Genomic DNA, 16,460 nt, shown 5'->3' on the forward strand with positions numbered 1-16,460 from the left:
TCTATGGCTCAAGGAATTTGAGAGATTTTATTTATATATATATATATATATATAGGTTATATATATATATATATATATAGGTTATATATATATATATATATATATATATATATATATATATATATATATATATATATATATATACACACACAAACACGTACAGACCGGAAAAAACAGTTATTCTGCCCCACGTTTCTTTTCTTTTTTTTTTTTCTTTTTTTTTTTTTTGGATGCTTACAGCTCCAAGTTCTGCACCTTACAAGGGCTTATACTTATAGTGCAAGAATGATAATGTACTCCTTTCCTACTGTTATCCAGATGGAATAGGATTAAATGGAGCAGGGGTTCTCCACGGTTTCACTGCCACATTTAGAGTAAGTTCACATCTCACTAACCTTGCACTACCATGAAGTGGAGCACAGCATAGACTGACAACCACCTCATTCAGTGCAGTGTCATCAGAACATGACGCCTACAAAGGGAATATTATTCCTCCGCACTTAAAAAAATCTCTATGGGGCATCTTGATTATTTTATTTTCTTCTGGGAAGGACAGTTGTGAACCGCTGATGTGGATTTCGCACAAATTGCAAAACCAATGTCATAGAATTGTCAATACTGAAGGGCGCTGTGGCCAAATACAATTGTACGTGTCGAGGGGCTTATGTGCCTAGATTTTAAATTAAACCCTTTAGTTCATCGCATCCACTGCAGCCCGTGTTGTACACAAACACAGCATCGTGGTCCTTTGTGTCAAGTCAAACTGAATAACCTAAATAAAACCATAGGTATGTGACAGTAGCTGGATTCCCTGCTGTCCGTTTGGGGTACCGAGGGGTTCTGTGTGAGTGGCCACGTTCAACCTTGGTCTCCTGGCTTCCTTTAACGGCCCCCTGGAGTCACAGTCACATGTTTTGTCCTTAAACCCAGCATGACGTCCTCCTGTGTGGGCCTCAGTGGACTGGGCTTTTTATTAAGTGACTACAATAAACAGTTGTTCATTAAACTGGTGTGTGTTTGTTTTCCGTCGCTATGGTCCTCCAGCCTTGAGCTAACGCAGACAAGGGGAACAGTAGCGTCCCGTTGTAATAAAGTGCTCTTAAAACAGGATTATGGCCAGTTTGAGATTTTAGAATGATGTATAGGCTGTAAATTGCGTTGTTTACGTGTGAACATCTTTGTGCCGCGTAGATTTTTGCTGTGTCGGGGGGCGTGAATTTACTTCAACTTTCTCAGACATCACTGCTGCATTGGTATAGCTATAGGGAATATGGAGTTTGGCGGTTGCTGTGGACTCCGGTCGCCATTTTTGGAGGATGCTTCCATTCAATTGCATATAGAAACAGCTAAAATATACCAAAGGTACAAAAGCGGAGAAGGGGGGGGAGGTTTCGCACAGGTGGTTGCAATGTTTTCTGTGGCAATTTTTCATCTGACAAGACTTCCAAGCATCTTTTAACTCAAAAAAAAAAAAGGCTGCATTCACAGTCCACGCGAGTGATTCCCCAAATATTGCGGCTTGTCCCCGCGATGTGACGTCAGCTTCACATTCCTTTACTCTCAATCATTTTGTCGACGGACTTAATTCAGTTCCGTCGGTTGTAAAGATGCGACGACACCCACTTGACCTGCGGGTGAATGGAGGTTTTCGGGTCAGGTTTGCCAACCGCCAGTTGGCACATGGCAATTTTGAATTAGCTGAATATACCGTAGCTTATAATGACGACACAGTTTAATGGCCTATTTTTAATCCATCCAGGCACTCAGGACTGGTCACTTTCATTCAGCAGCGCCAAATTAAATATAATAATAATGTGAAACATGTATTAAATGTTTTCAATAATAATACCAATGATATTTAATAATTATATTTATGTTATATATTTAATATAACAATTCTATCATGTTTCTGCAGCGCTTTTCTGGTGCTGAAAGAGAGAACAGCTAAAAACGTCATGGTATTAATACGTTGGTCTTCGGAACACGCGGCGCTCGCAGTCGTGTAGAACCGCACGATTCTGCCCGCGTCACGATAGGGGGGCGGGGTCGAAGCCGCCGCCCGCGGGGTAGGGCCCCGGCCCCGGCCCCCTATTGGTGGAAAGCGTCCCACTACCGGGTTCTGCCTCGGCGCACTGTCCCCGCGTCCCCCGCCGCGCTCGCACGTCTCTCCCCGTCACCGCCACCGCCACCGCGACTCCAGCCCTGTCCGGAGGCAGCCGAGCCGCACCGTCTCCCGTCGCCATGGGACTAGCAAACGACCCCAACTACCAGAAGCTCCAGCAGTGGTACCAGGCCAACGCTGGGAGCCTCAACATGAGGGAGCTGTTCGACGCGGACGGCGACAGATTCAGCAAATTCAGGTACATAAAAAAAAAAAAAAAAAGAGCCGAAGAGCGGTTCACCTTCCCCGGGCACCGTAACGGCTCCCCCCCGTCGGGGTGGGAGGGGTCCGCGTTGTCGTTTGATCGAGACGGGAGTTACGTCTTCCGCTCGCTTGACTACCTGTGTGAGTTGCAAGGTCACCCCCTGGAAGCACAACTTCCCTGGCCCCGTCGTCAAGTAAAAGGCCTCGGAAATGTTCCGATCCGCACGGTCATTGAGTCGTCGGGTGTCGAGAATCTCAAAAGTGCGCCCAAGACGCTAATCTCAAGCCGTGTGTGCGGGGATGGCTGGTGCTAGCTGCTCTGCTACAGCGGCTAGCTGTCAAGTGATGTGGCCTGGCCAGGATGTCGGACAACATTTGCAAATTAAGTTCACAGTAAACAGCGTTCCAATTCTGGCCGGGAAGAAAAAATTGCTCCTTAAGGCCATCTCGTGTCGTTGAATATGTTGTAAAACACAATGTATTATGTTGAAAAATACAATTGAATACATGGAAGGTGCCCATATATTTTAGCACGTGATAAGTCACAATAGAATATACTGTATAAGAAAGTGTAATAACTTGATAAGACAATTATTATTATCCAAATATATTCTAAATACAGAATATTTATTTTACAAAATATAGGACTGTTTTACAATTGTCATTGTCATTTATTAAAAATAAATCATATTGTTTATTAAAATGGCCTTCATCCTGATTTTCACCCGGGGGTGAATAAGGTGTCATCTTATTTTCAACACAATGGGGCGATGAAGACATTCGGCGTCAGGTGTCGCTGACAACGTTGTGAGAACAGCGTTAGGTCGACGCAAATAACGAAAGACCCAGCAACGCAACATATCAGATCTCCGTATACATGCACGTCAAATACAGTTCTGTTTGCATGAAGGTGTCTCCGTTACATAAGCTCAAACGTTGGCATCGAGTAGACTGCATCAGTCTGCCTGCAGTGTCATGGAGTACGCCCCAGGGAAGGGTGATGGTTGGATCACCACTAGATACGTGTCTTCACCCCTACAAAGTTGCAAACTTCACTCGCATTTTGAATCGATAGAATCATCTATATGCACAGTGTTTTCGTTATTTTGTTTTCCGATTATCTACCCCGCGTAGTTATGTCGCTGACTCAATTGTGTTCTCTGAATGCAACGTTGTGCTGTCATGTTTTGCGGACAGTACGACCCTGGAGACAGACGATGGCGACGTCCTGCTGGATTTCTCCAAAAACCTCATCAACCGGGAGGTTATGGATATGCTGTTTGCCATGGTAACCGCCGAATCCTGTCACATTCGTTGCTTGTGTTTTAGCCTCACCAATACCGTCCCGCAATGGCCGAGCGCAGCCGGCCCAGGGATGAAACCGTTAGCTCAGCTGTCACCTTTAATCAACCTTAAGCCCTTCTGCTCATAGTAAAACGGCTCGTAGCGCTGCATCAATCCTGCCCTTCTGCGTGAATTGGTGAATGTCTACTTGCCAGATGCTAACTGACTTTGGCATTTTGCATACACCGCTTTCAGTCAGTGGCTGTAGTTTTTTCGGCACCGCCAGGGCAGTCGACAGGAAGATTGACGGGGGTGGTGGAACACGATTGACTTCTAATTAGGGTGGGGCGATAATTCAGTGTTGTCCTATATTGTCGTTCATGGGCATCGTATCTTCATGCAATGTATCAATAGATGTTGTAGTACACAATTTTGTAGTATGAAATAATAATGGTCAGAAGATATTATTCACAGTTTATACAATGTCAACGCTCCGCCGACAAAGCCAATAGGTAGTCATTTCCACATTGGCCTCCTTTGTGGAAAAGTTCCGTCTTGAGGCTGTTCCCACATAGATGACTGTTACGGATACAGTACATGACGTAATGCTCAGACGAGAGGAGTCAAATATCATGCGAGACGAGGCAACAGAATCAGGTTTTTTTTAGACCAGCGCTTCGCTTCCTGTCTCCGAGACTTTTTTCTCCCCCGACTGAGCGGGGACAGAGCCCCCATCTCCGGACACATTAAACTTAAACCCAATGTTATAAAATCAGTGTGATCATTTTCAACCTGTCCGTCGCTCTTCGCCTCTGGGGAATGAACGTTCTTCGCCGTTCTACCCTTCCCTGTCCGCTCGCTCCCTCCCCGCGCTGCGGTGCAGTCGGCGGGCAAGTGTCGTGCTTGTGCTCCATGCCCCTGCACCACGCCCCTAACTAAATCACATGGCTAGGGTCTGAGTTGCATTTTTAAGAAGAGAAGGAATAAAATCAGAATACAAAGACCTGTCTCTGTAGAGACTGGACGCGTTTCAGTTTCTCATCTTTGCAGCCGAGCTCCACGGTTCGAAAACAGATACATTTAGAAATATTTGTACAAAATAAATAATCGTGAAAACCCACTATTTGTGGTTTATATAGATTCGGCAATTTGCCGGAAATTATACTACTTTGTGGGAGTGGGAAAATTTACGTAACGACTTTTACGGTACATCGACACCGGCTCCCATTCCCACATGACAGCAGTACGGAATATTGCCAGTCGATTTACAGCTTTGAGTGCAAGTGGGAAAGGGGCTTATGAAAGATTTTAGGAGGCGTTAAGTCAAAACGAGAGCTTTGGTCTGATTTTATACTTTCCACATAGACTTGCGGTGCTGTTGTGTAAAATTCGATTGTATTTTTGTTATAAAGAAACTGCCCTTCTTTTTATGCCACCACCACCCAACACAGGTTTCCACATAAGCACACACACCCTGGTCTGTTAAAGGGGTAATTGCATCAGGTCCTGTTTGTTTTACCCAATATGCTTCAGATACAGCATTATTAATAAAACATTTCTTTATATAGTTAGCAATCCTGTCGTGTTGTAGCCTTAAGTGTCACCAGTGATGATGCCTTACTCACCAATACTAACCACTTGTTTCCATACTGTGGGGACATTTTAAAGTAAACTGTTACCACTTGTTGAATTTCCCCTGGTATCTGGTGGTAGATTCACACCAATTCACTGCAGGTAATACGAATAATTTGCGCAACAGAAAATTCTATTCTTTCCCCGAACAATTCTCAACCCCGGACCTTGCTTTTCTTGACACGCCTGTATCTGAATAAAAAGTGGGTTTTTTTGGGGGTTTTTTAACACGTTCGAACAAGAACAGCGGCATTGTTGTATACAATCATGATGGTATCTTTTAGAATGTGGAGATACAGCCGGAGCACATTCTCACACGAAAGAATCCAGTACTTCCTCCTCCGAAAGCAGGAAGCAGAGATTACCCAAGAAGAAAACCGCTCGAGCTTTCACCACACAGACATTCGCTGTAATCATGGCTGCGGGCCGCGGGGTTGTCTTGGCCGAGAGGTGAGGGGTTGAGAGCGAGTGCCGCGGATTTCGTAAACGTCCCCTTTCTGCTTTCTTCACAGGCCAAGTCGAGGGGGGTGGAGGAGGCAAGAGAGAAGATGTATTCAGGAGAAAAGATTAACTTCACTGAGGTACTGACGGTGTTGAAGCATGAAGCTTGGCGGTTTTACTCTGCGCATTCTCAGCTGCTCTGGTCCGTCTTCGCATCAGTGACCCTACAGAACGCCACGAACACTCTGATTTGGTTGTGGGGTCAGAGGAGCTGTTTTATAATCGCACACTGTGCAGTATAATAAATTAAAAAAAATAAAATAAAAAATCTTATCCAATCCCCCCAAAAATCCTGAACAGTATGTACTACCAAATCCACCTGTATCATGCTTTCATATTTCCAGAGTGTTCCCCCAGGGAGTGTTTTTATTTATTTTTATTTATTTTATTATTACCCCCCCCCCCCCCCCCCCCCCTATTAATATAAATGAATATCAGTATAGTGTGTGAATACCACCCACCACTGTGACTTTACAGTTTCTACATAGAAAATACACCAAACCATCAAAAGCAGGACATGAAAGAGCTGAGGCCACAGGGTCCAGACAATAGATGCCCTCACATTAACTGGGACTGATGGGTTATTCCAGCAGGTGGAAGTTCCAGTCTGGTTCCTACACACACACACACACACACACAGACAGAGGGCAATTGTGATGAAATGATGTTGCATAACAGGATCCCCTTCAGTGACAGTGCAGTTTGTTTAAAATCCTTGTATTGTACTATACCACTGTAACTAGCAGAGGGGGAAGTACTCTTACCTGTGAATTATAAGTTACTTTCAAATAGCTGCACTGTTACATTCAACTGAATGATTTACTCCAAGTGTGTGTGTGTGTGTGTGTGTGTGTGTGTGTGTGTGTTTAGGGCCGTGCTGTGCTCCACATTGCATTGCGTAACCGTTCCAACACGCCCATCCACGTTGACGGCAAGGACATCATGCCGGAGGTCAACAGGGTGCTGGACAAGATGAAAGCCTTCTGCCATGTGAGGTTTTTTTCTTCAGTAAACTTCACTTGTTGCTCGTTGTTTGCACCGAGGAGTTTGTACTTCAGCTGAGTGAATAAAAATTTAATAGTTTTGAACTTTCACTTTGTAACCTGTGTGTGTGTGTGTGTGTGTGTGTGTGTGTGTGTGTGTGTGTGTGTGTGTGTGTGTGTGTGTGTGTGTGTGTGTGTGTGAGAGCTCGCTCGCTCGGAGAGGTCGTGACCCTTTGCATTCTGGTGTTTACAGAAAGTACGTAGCGGTGAGTGGAAGGGCTTCAGCGGAAAGGCCATCACCGACGTGGTGAACATCGGCATCGGGGGCTCTGACCTGGTGAGTTTCAGCGCAAACCTCTCGTACGGGTCTTGTCTCTTCACACTCGGCTTCAGAGGCTTTTGAGAGAAAGCACCGAACTCATGTTGGCATAACGTCCCCTGACGACAAGTACGCTCACAGATGGGACGAAGTATCGTACCGCAACAATTTCCAGATTTAAAAGTGACATGACATGCATTGTGGAGCGACGGCGGAAATATAAATACAGATAGTTAAAAGGCCATTGTGGAATGAAGAAATGACTTCTTAGGAGCCATTTGTGTACCTTACCTGAATGTTTTTGTTTTTTTTTTATTAATTTTTATATATATATTTTTTTTGTATGACAATTTTTACAACAAAGTCAGCTGAAAAGCCACACAGTGGACCAACCCATTAAATGTCATTATTCTAATACTAATAAAGCAAAAGAACATCCTGAAGAGACATCGACAGAGATTGAGTGCTGTCAAAATTAAAGAATTCCTTATTTATGACACCAATCTTGAAATTAATAATTGTCCTTGTGTTAAAAAAAATGTCTTGGTGTGTTATATTGAAATTAGAGTGACAGCCCCTTTTAAAACCTCAATCAGGCTACAAGCCTCTCTCTCTGTACAACACCTCATGGTTTGAAGGAAAGTCTGGCGTTAACTTGCTCTTTGAGGTAAAAATAATGAAAAGGAAAATGTGTCTTGTTGCTGTTGATCGTGAAAGTGATTATTGCAATCAACTGGACTCATGCCTGTATCATTATATCAAACGGTTCGAGGAGGCTTGACAGCCAAAATGTCCATGGTCAAAAAAAAGAAGACTAAAAATAATATCAGGGCTGCTTCTGTTTATTTATTTATGGTATAGAAAGTGGGTCTACAATATTTCAAAAGCTATTCATAACTGTTTTGAGATATAATGTTTGCAAACAGGAAGCCAGACACACCTGGATATAAACCTAACCTCATTGGAAGAGGTGGATGTAGTTGTATGATTTTATTGTGTTGATACGTAAATTGTAAATGTCGTAGTTGGTGATAAGGTTTTAACAGGGAAGCAGATCTAATTTAATGAAGCAACCATACTGTATTTGTTTTACTTTTTTAACCTCCTTTGTTACGATTGAGTACAATCGACACTGGAGTTGCATTGTGTAGGCAAGACGGAGAGGCCGAAACCATTTCAGTCGGATAGAGATGAAGTTACACTGGATCACATTATTGCCAAACATTATTGAGTTTTATGACTCTGTGTGGCAGAACACCCGAAGGGAACCATCTTAAAACATGTCCTCGGTCTCCTGGCGATGCAGCAACATTTGAACAAAATGCTGACGCCGTTCTGGAAGCCTACCTGGTCGTGCATAGGTGTTGTATTATAAATTGTAAGGCAGGGGATTGCTAAGAAAGAGCACGCTGGGTTAAAAAAAAAAAAAAAATACCAGACTAGAATATTTATTCATGTCTGGTATAAATATGATGTACATTTACCCAGCAGCCAAGGCGATGTGCTCAGGTTTCAACCAAGAACAACTAAATCAGTCAGAGGACTGTAGGGAAGCCCTGATGGCTCAGATACTCATGAAAGGCTCCAATACCAATGTGATGTGGTTGCATTGAGTTCCTGTGAGGGATACCGCAATACCCCTTTTTTTTCTCCCCCAAGTACGTCATCCAATTTTCCAATTTCAGTTGCTCGTTGATTTAATGTGTCCCCACAGGGCCCACTCATGGTGACGGAGGCCCTGAAGCCTTACTCTGACGGCGGGCCCAACGTCTGGTTTGTGTCCAACATCGACGGAACCCACATGGCCAAGACCCTCGCCCAGCTCAACGCCGAGACCACCCTGTTCATCATCGCTTCAAAGGTAGGGAGAGGACGCGAGTGCACTCGGGTTCTATTTATCCTTAACGGCTGTATTCATGTAAATGCTCTTGTCCTGTAGTTTTGTTTTTTTTATCAGCAGTTTTTCAGCTCTTTGTACATAGTGTAATGAGCTTGTATCTCAACTGCTAATAAAAAAATAAAAACTTTTTTTTTCATAGTATCAATAAAGTGCTAATCTAATCAACTGGCTATGACAATTAAGAGACTGTACTATAACTTCAAAGTCTTGGGACAGATTCCGGCAATTCCCGCTATGATATCGACCTTTAGCGAGCCATGGATGTGTCGTCTTAAGCTCTGTAAGGTCGATTAGACGAGGGCTTCTGCCAAAGTACTAAACAGTCATTCACACTTGAGAATTCAATAGTACGCACTGGCTCATGGCCCGAGGCTGCTATTAGAGAGAATATGATATATTTAACAAATAAAAACAAATACTGTATGAGTACAGCCTCTGCACTCATACAGTAAATGTGAGACCTGTGGTTGTCTCAGGTTTGAAGCTGTTTGTCGGTTGTTCCTGTGGACATCAAGCTGTTCTGTGGCGTCCACGGGCGGCAGCTGCTTCTGCTTTGTCGCTAAGCTCAACGATATCGACCTGTTTGTGCCTTTCACCGTGGCCGCTGCAGTCATCGTTCTGTTCTGTCGACCTTTCCAGACATTCACCACCCAGGAGACCATCACCAACGCAGAGTCCGCCAGGGAGTGGTTCCTCAAGACGGCCAATGACGTAAGGGCATTATTCCCGACAGCCAATAAGAGCGAGAGCAGTTTGCTCACTGCTGTTGGAATGATGACCGAATGTCCCCCCCTGGAAAATGCAATTTAAAAAAATAATAAATAATAATAATCTTATTATTACCCAATCAGAGGTGTGTGTGTGTGTGTGTGTGTGTGTGTGTGTGTGTGTGTGTGTGTGTGTGTGTGTGTGTGTGTGTGTGTGTGTGTGTGTGTGTGTGTGTGTGTGTGTGTGTGTGTGTGTGTGTGTGTGTGTGATTAGTGTCACAAAGTATTCTCATCAACTTCATGTTTTGTTTCACAGAAAGCAGCTGTTGCCAAGCATTTTGTGGCTCTGTCTACCAACGCAGTAAGGCTCCATTTTCCCTTTAACTATTTCCAACGAAATTCTGACTGACTGATGCGATGCTTAATATGACCCCTCCCCCGTTCTGTCCTGCAGCCTAAAGTCAAGGACTTCGGCATTGACACACAAAACATGTTCGAGTTCTGGGATGTAAGTTTTTACATATTTTATCCACAAACGTGCAGAAGCATTATCAAATGGAGTTGTGTCGCTTGAATCATTTTCCTGGATACAAAAGCACTCAACCGGCTGTGCATCCATTTTGCTGTGAGTTGATGTTTGAAATGACAATTGGCAATGAGTGAAATTAACTTATTAACTTTACATGACCGCATTAACAAAAACAGACCTTGACGATAGAGTATTTGAAAAGGTTTGTTTTAATTCACTTGGGTTTCTAGGCTTAGCGCATCAAAGTTGTTCAATACAGTTTCATTGTTCGATGATGGTTTTTATCATTTTGATAATGATGGTTACCGTGCTAATTCGGAAATCTCCACCCATTCTGGGTGTCCTAAAACAAGCTATATTGAACAATAAACAAGGTGAGGTGAACGAGGTCTGCACATGACTTTTTAGTTGGATACATCAACTTTGCTCAAAGTGCTCACTTCCGTCCTGATGGTTATTTTGCTTCCTCTGCCTGGCCTCTGATTGGTCGACTGACCGGCATGTTGTGTTTGCTTGTCTTCAGTGGGTTGGAGGCCGTTACTCACTGTGGTCAGCCATTGGTCTCTCCATTGCACTGCATATAGGTATGTTGTTCTGCTTTGGGCCTCAGTACGCAGGCTCAGCCGGGGCTGGGTGTTGATTGAAACCTGTGGCCCTTGTTGCGTCCTTCAGCCACAGTAGAGATTTGAGCAGTAAAACAAAAATCAAACTGCTTGATCTGATTTGATGTTAGGCTTGGTTGTTGCTGTGATCCCAATTCAAATGAGTCCTCAACTGTCCTAATACAACGGCACTTGCACATGATCAAACTCCCCGTTTGGGTTTTAAAATACCAATTGATGTCATTCAGGCACACGCATACAGATGCACAAAATGTACTCATATTGTATACAAAATAAGAAGAATAACTATCCTAAAGGAATTATACTGTGGCAAAGGTCAAACGCCACCATTCAATATTATACTCAAATGAAAGTATTGGCTACTTGAAATTAAATCACAAGTAAAAACGTGAAGACACATTCCATCCTTCATACATCAATAGGCAGGTTCAAACTTAAATGTTAACCCTTTTCAATGGTATTGCATATATGAATAAAGCCCAATTATAAAAGTTGCAGGTGTTAGACATAATGTAATGCGGAAAAAAAGAGTAATATATTTTATGACTAACAAAGTCCCTTTTTTTGTAATTCATTTGATAATGTTATTGATGGTTCACTCACTGTTATTTATCACATTAAATCCCGTGTGTGTTTTTGTTTGTTTGTTTTTTTCTCTTGTACTTGTACAACATCTGTTGTCTGCTCTGTTTCGCAGGTTTTGAGAACTTTGAGCAGCTTCTGGCTGGTGCTCATTGGATGGTAGGCACACGTTCTCCGCTCCCTAGTTGTAGTTCTCACTCACTGCCAGCAGGGGGTGATTAAGTTCATGTTTGTTTCAGAGAGTATTTAAAGCGAACAGTTAGAGATTTAGTTTTCTTAACATAGAATATAAGTGTATTATGATGTGTGATGTGTATCTTTCAATGAGTAGAAAACAGTTTGAACATAATCGGTGTTGATATATTACTATTAATATATTAGATTAGACAAAGTGGAACTTAATTAATTTTTGAAATGTGTTAAGATTACATTGGGAAAGCTTATGATGCAAGCTAATGACTTATAAGCAAAACTTACCAAAAATAACTAGTTTAGCAGGTATGAGTACATGTAGCCTGGATATCTTCTGGGCCTTGGGGCTGGCTGCAGGGCCATCCTACAGAAACTCTCATCCAGTTTTTGGCCGTGAGTTCCTCTTGTCTGACCTGTTGATGAGGTGCAAAGGTCAAACGGATGACAAAAGTTCTTTCTTTTATCTCGATGACCAACTGTTGGCGTTGGACTTCCTGCTATTTTGTTTCCATGGAGCTCATCTGTTACTCTGCCCTATGATGGAATGACATTTGTGTCTTTATGTTGCAAAATCATTTCATTTGAGAGCAAAGTTGTTTTTATTGCAAACATAAATACTTGCGTCGATCCTAAACTCCGCTAACCGCTGTCACTTCCTGTCGCCAGGACAACCATTTCCGCAGCACGCCGCTCGAGCAGAACGTTCCGGTGCTGCTGGCCGTGCTGGGAGTGTGGTACGTCAACTTCTTCCAGGCGGAGACCCACGCCATGCTGCCCTACGACCAGTACATGCACCGCTTCGCTGCCTACTTCCAGCAGGTCAGTGTGACAGGACCACGGGGGGGGTGAGAGAGAGACAGACAGACAGACAGACAGACAGACAGACAGAGACAGGGAGAGAACACTGGGTTGGAGCCATTTGAGGAGAGCGAGATTGGGGGATATAGAGCAAGGTGTGGGTGCCGGTGAATAAATGAATATTCCCCCGGGGGATTAATGAAGTGCCATCTCATCTTATTAGCCAGTGGGATGGCAGAACATTTACACATTATTATTATTATTATTATTATTATTATTATTTTATTCACATTTATTTATATATTTATTAATTTATCATTAATACTTTTAATATTATTGTTTTATGTGACCAATATACAGTAAGTAATTATGATTGTTTTACTGTCTTATTGCTGTACATATTTCTATGTATTCTTTTGTCATTGCACCGCGCCAGGGAGACATGGAATCCAACGGGAAGTACATCACAAAAGATGGCACCCGTGTCAGCTACCACACCGGACCCATTGTGTGGGGCGAGCCCGGGACCAACGGACAGCACGCCTTCTACCAGCTCATCCATCAAGGTGCCTCCACCACACCCTGTAACACCAGTCCCTCCCCCGGGGCGTAAAGAGCACCAGGTGTATTGACATCTTGGCATCTCTTCGTCTCAGGCACCCGCATGATTCCCGCCGACTTCTTGATCCCTGCCCAGAGCCAGAACCCGATCAGAAACAACCTTCACCACAAGGTTTGCCCCCCAAATACCCTCCTTGTCCGAGAACACCTTTCTGCATTCTCCCACCTACAGAGTCAGATTCCATTTTAAAAAGTAAACCCTCGTGGGCGCAGAGCCTTGAGTCAGTCTCTGCTGAGATCACCTTGGATTCAAGCGTTTAGACTTGTATGGCGGATGATCTTGTAGCTTTAAAGCTGTGTTTCTCGCGCTCTTAGTCTGATCTTTTACGCAGTGTTTTCTGTGCACTTGTAATGCGACCCGATCACCTGGGTTCGTACTGTGTGTCGCTTACATTGCAAATCGGAGGTCGTTTTGTTTGTTGTTTTTTTTTTATCCCGCTCGCCTTCTGTGAAGCTGTGTTTCGGAATGGCACGATGTGATAGCTTCCTGCCTGCTCCCCAGATCCTGGTGGCCAACTTCCTGGCGCAGACGGAGGCCCTGATGAAGGGGAAAACCCCGGCGGAGGCTCGCAAGGAGCTGGAGGCCGGCGGCCTCGGGGGCGAAGCGCTGGAGAAGCTGCTGCCCCACAAAGTAGGTGGAGGAAGCAGTTTGGTTCCGTCCTGTTTTGCATACGGACGTGGTACATGTTCCCTGCGCGCGTTTAGACTGTGCAGATACTGTAAAGGTGAAGGAAAAGTAGAGCGTCTCAGTGTGACCGTGTTGTCCTGCTGATAGTGTTCTATACAATGTTATATACAGCTTATATATACTGTACTGTACTGTACGTGTGTGTGTGTGTGTGTGTTTTGAAGGCCACCTTCATTGTAATTGCATTTTTGAGCCCCCCCTGCAGTACATCAATATGCTCTACAGTTTTTACAATAAAACATTTTTTTCATTTCATACATCTGCATTTGTCTTTACCTTCTTTCCAATACAAGGTATTCGAAGGGAACAAGCCGAGCAACTCCATCGTGTTCAAGAAGCTGACTCCGTTCATGCTGGGGGCGCTGATTGGTGAGTTCACGGAATCCAGTGCCGATGTGCCGGTTCCATCCTAGCCAATGTCTCAATGGCAGAAATGTCTTTTAAAGGCTGTTCACTCCGCATATACGATGGCCCCTTTCTAAATTTGAAAACAGTAACATTTCAATAGTGACTATTCTATACCAGCACCTCTGCCTCAGTCGCCATTGCTTGTTTGCACGTGATATTTAACTCCCTCGATTGGACACTGAAATGCAGCTCAACATACAGTGTGACCCCAACACTGAGGTGCCTTTCTTTTGCAGCCATGTACGAGCACAAGATCTTTGTCCAGGGCGTCATGTGGGACATCAACAGCTACGACCAGTGGGGGTGAGCGGAGGACCGATCAGGACCAAATCATTTGTTGGGAAATTCTGAGTTAAAGATCACAGACTGTTTTGAAGTTAAATCCATCTACTGAGCTTTAAAAAGATCCAAGGAGGGAAGCCCAGTCGTCTTTTCACGTCCTAAATTTGAAGTACAGACCATCAAGAAATTAAGTTGTGTAGCCGTAATTTGATGTCAACAGGACGTAGCGCTCGTCGTATCGTTTTCTCTTTTTACTGGAAATCTTTCACTTTTAATCTGGGTTCATGAGCTGCACATGCCGCTCCATCAGCGCCTCCCAAAGGTTCAGGGTTAATGTTCAGTGTCTCTGGCCCACAGCGTGGAGCTTGGCAAGCAGCTGGCCAAGAAGATCGAGCCGGAGCTGAAAGACGCTGCAGAGGTCTCCACCCACGACTCCTCCACCAACGGCCTGATCAGCTTCCTCAAGAAGAACTTCGCCTGAACGCTCTTCGTCGTCCCTCGTCCTTCGTCCCTCGTCCCTCCTCTCAGATTCCCGTAGCTGTTTTATGTTCACGCCCCCCACGTTGGCTGAATTCCTCTAAATTGATGTAGCCCTCTGCCAATCACCCCTGATGTGTTCGGAAAGAAGCACTTTGTTTGTGACTACTGGTGTTAATTTGAGTGTTGACTCGTGAGACACGGCTGTATGCAATATGTAGATGTTTAAAACCTGAGAAGGGAGCGCCCCACGGCTTTCTGAGGGCATGAAGAAATATATTCTCCTACTAACAAACATGTGCAGCTATTACTGTAGGTGACAGTGACAAAGCCAACCCCCCCGCCCCTCTCCCAACACACACTATTTTGATCAAGGAGGCACTGAATTGCAAAATAAATGTCCTATTTGTCACTTAACCCGTTTGTGACTTGTCTTTGTTTATAAAACGTTGGATGAATGCTACTAAATACATGAAAAGAAGAATGTATTTTTATTCCGCCTACAGAGTCAGATTCTATTTGAAAAGTAAACCTTGTACAGAGCCTTGAGTCAATCTCTGCTGAGAGCACCTTGAATTCAAACGTGTGGACTTATATTGCGGATGACATTGTAGCTTTAAAGGCGTGTTTCTCACGCTCTTAGCCAATCGGATGTGTTGAGCCGATTAAATGCGGCTCGTTGCACAAGCCGCATTTATAATTTATCGTCGGGCCCCACAGTACCGCAAAGCACCACTCCAGTCCAATTACATATTCGACAATAAACCCGTGGTGACCCAAGGGCTACGTCATCCAATTCACTCGTCTCCCGCCCACGTTGGGGGGAAAAGTCGAGTCTAGTCCCGGACCATCAGATGGAGCTTCCCGCGAGAGCGATAAACCCCCTGCTACGACAGCAGATACTCTGTGGTGGTGGAAAAAAAGCGCTTACTGATCCTCTGATTGATTATTGGTAGTCTAAGCAATAATCAGTAACTAAGTAACAATCAATACTTATCTTGTCAGGGTCTCCATTTGAGCCCCTGCAAACATCAGGACTGTTTCGTTAAAGGCCTCTTTCGTGCTGGCGCTCGCCTCGGCGAAACGAGCGGGCGAGCTGCAGGCACCGTCAGCCCACCCATGCTGCATGCAGGGCGGAGGAGATAAATTGGTTGTAGCAGACGAGGGGGGCGTGGTTTAGCCACGGCCCACAGGTCCGCACAGCCCCAGCACCGGTAAGAACGAGGTCCGGTATGTCATGCACCTGCGAGGGATGCACGCCCTGGGGCACGAACATCCTTGGAACACCAGCGCCGGTTATGCGACAGAGGGGCTCGGCTCGGGAAATTTGCACCGGGAGACAAGGTGTTGGTGTTGCTCCCTACATACCGGCTCTAAATGACTCGAGGGCCCTTTGGAGAGGTTGATTATGTGCAGTCGGACAGGGGCGGGGCGACTCTAATGTATCACCTTAACCTCCTAAAGGAGCGGAAGGAGAAGGTGTGGGTGTCTCTGGCCACCGCGGTGATCGAGGGGTAAACACAACATAAACACAAGGGCGTGCAGGCAGAATTGAAGGTCATGCTGGAC

The 16,460-nt window shown here is 44.6% G+C and overlaps 1 protein-coding gene across 1 annotated transcript; it reads left to right on the forward strand.

The window, feature by feature from the left end:
* Positions 1 to 2,131: 2,131 nt before the first annotated feature.
* On the forward strand, positions 2,132 to 15,308 carry gpia (glucose-6-phosphate isomerase a). The gene is made up of 18 exons (XM_080003102.1): positions 2,132 to 2,360; positions 3,563 to 3,653; positions 5,794 to 5,862; positions 6,653 to 6,772; positions 7,019 to 7,102; positions 8,799 to 8,945; positions 9,624 to 9,695; positions 10,008 to 10,052; positions 10,146 to 10,199; positions 10,744 to 10,804; positions 11,541 to 11,584; positions 12,284 to 12,436; positions 12,852 to 12,981; positions 13,072 to 13,148; positions 13,539 to 13,667; positions 14,018 to 14,093; positions 14,369 to 14,435; positions 14,772 to 15,308. The coding sequence occupies exons 1-18, from the start codon at positions 2,242 to 2,244 to the stop codon at positions 14,893 to 14,895; spliced, it is 1,662 nt and encodes a 553-aa protein (XP_079859228.1). The 5' UTR covers positions 2,132 to 2,241; the 3' UTR covers positions 14,896 to 15,308.
* Positions 15,309 to 16,460: the final 1,152 nt, after the last annotated feature.

Source organism: Zeus faber (genome assembly GCF_960531495.2).
Source record: "Zeus faber genome assembly, chromosome: 6".
NCBI classification, from domain to species: Eukaryota; Metazoa; Chordata; class Actinopteri; order Zeiformes; family Zeidae; genus Zeus; species Zeus faber.

Coding starts and splice junctions, on each gene's coding strand:
- gpia (XM_080003102.1), top strand. CDS start 2,242: ATGGGACTAGCAAACGACCCCAACTACCAGAAGCTCCAGCAGTGGTAC. Junction 8,946..9,623: donor TGTTCATCATCGCTTCAAAG/GTAGGGAGAGGA, acceptor CGACCTTTCCAG/ACATTCACCACCCAGGAGAC. Junction 10,805..11,540: donor CTCCATTGCACTGCATATAG/GTATGTTGTTCT, acceptor TCTGTTTCGCAG/GTTTTGAGAACTTTGAGCAG.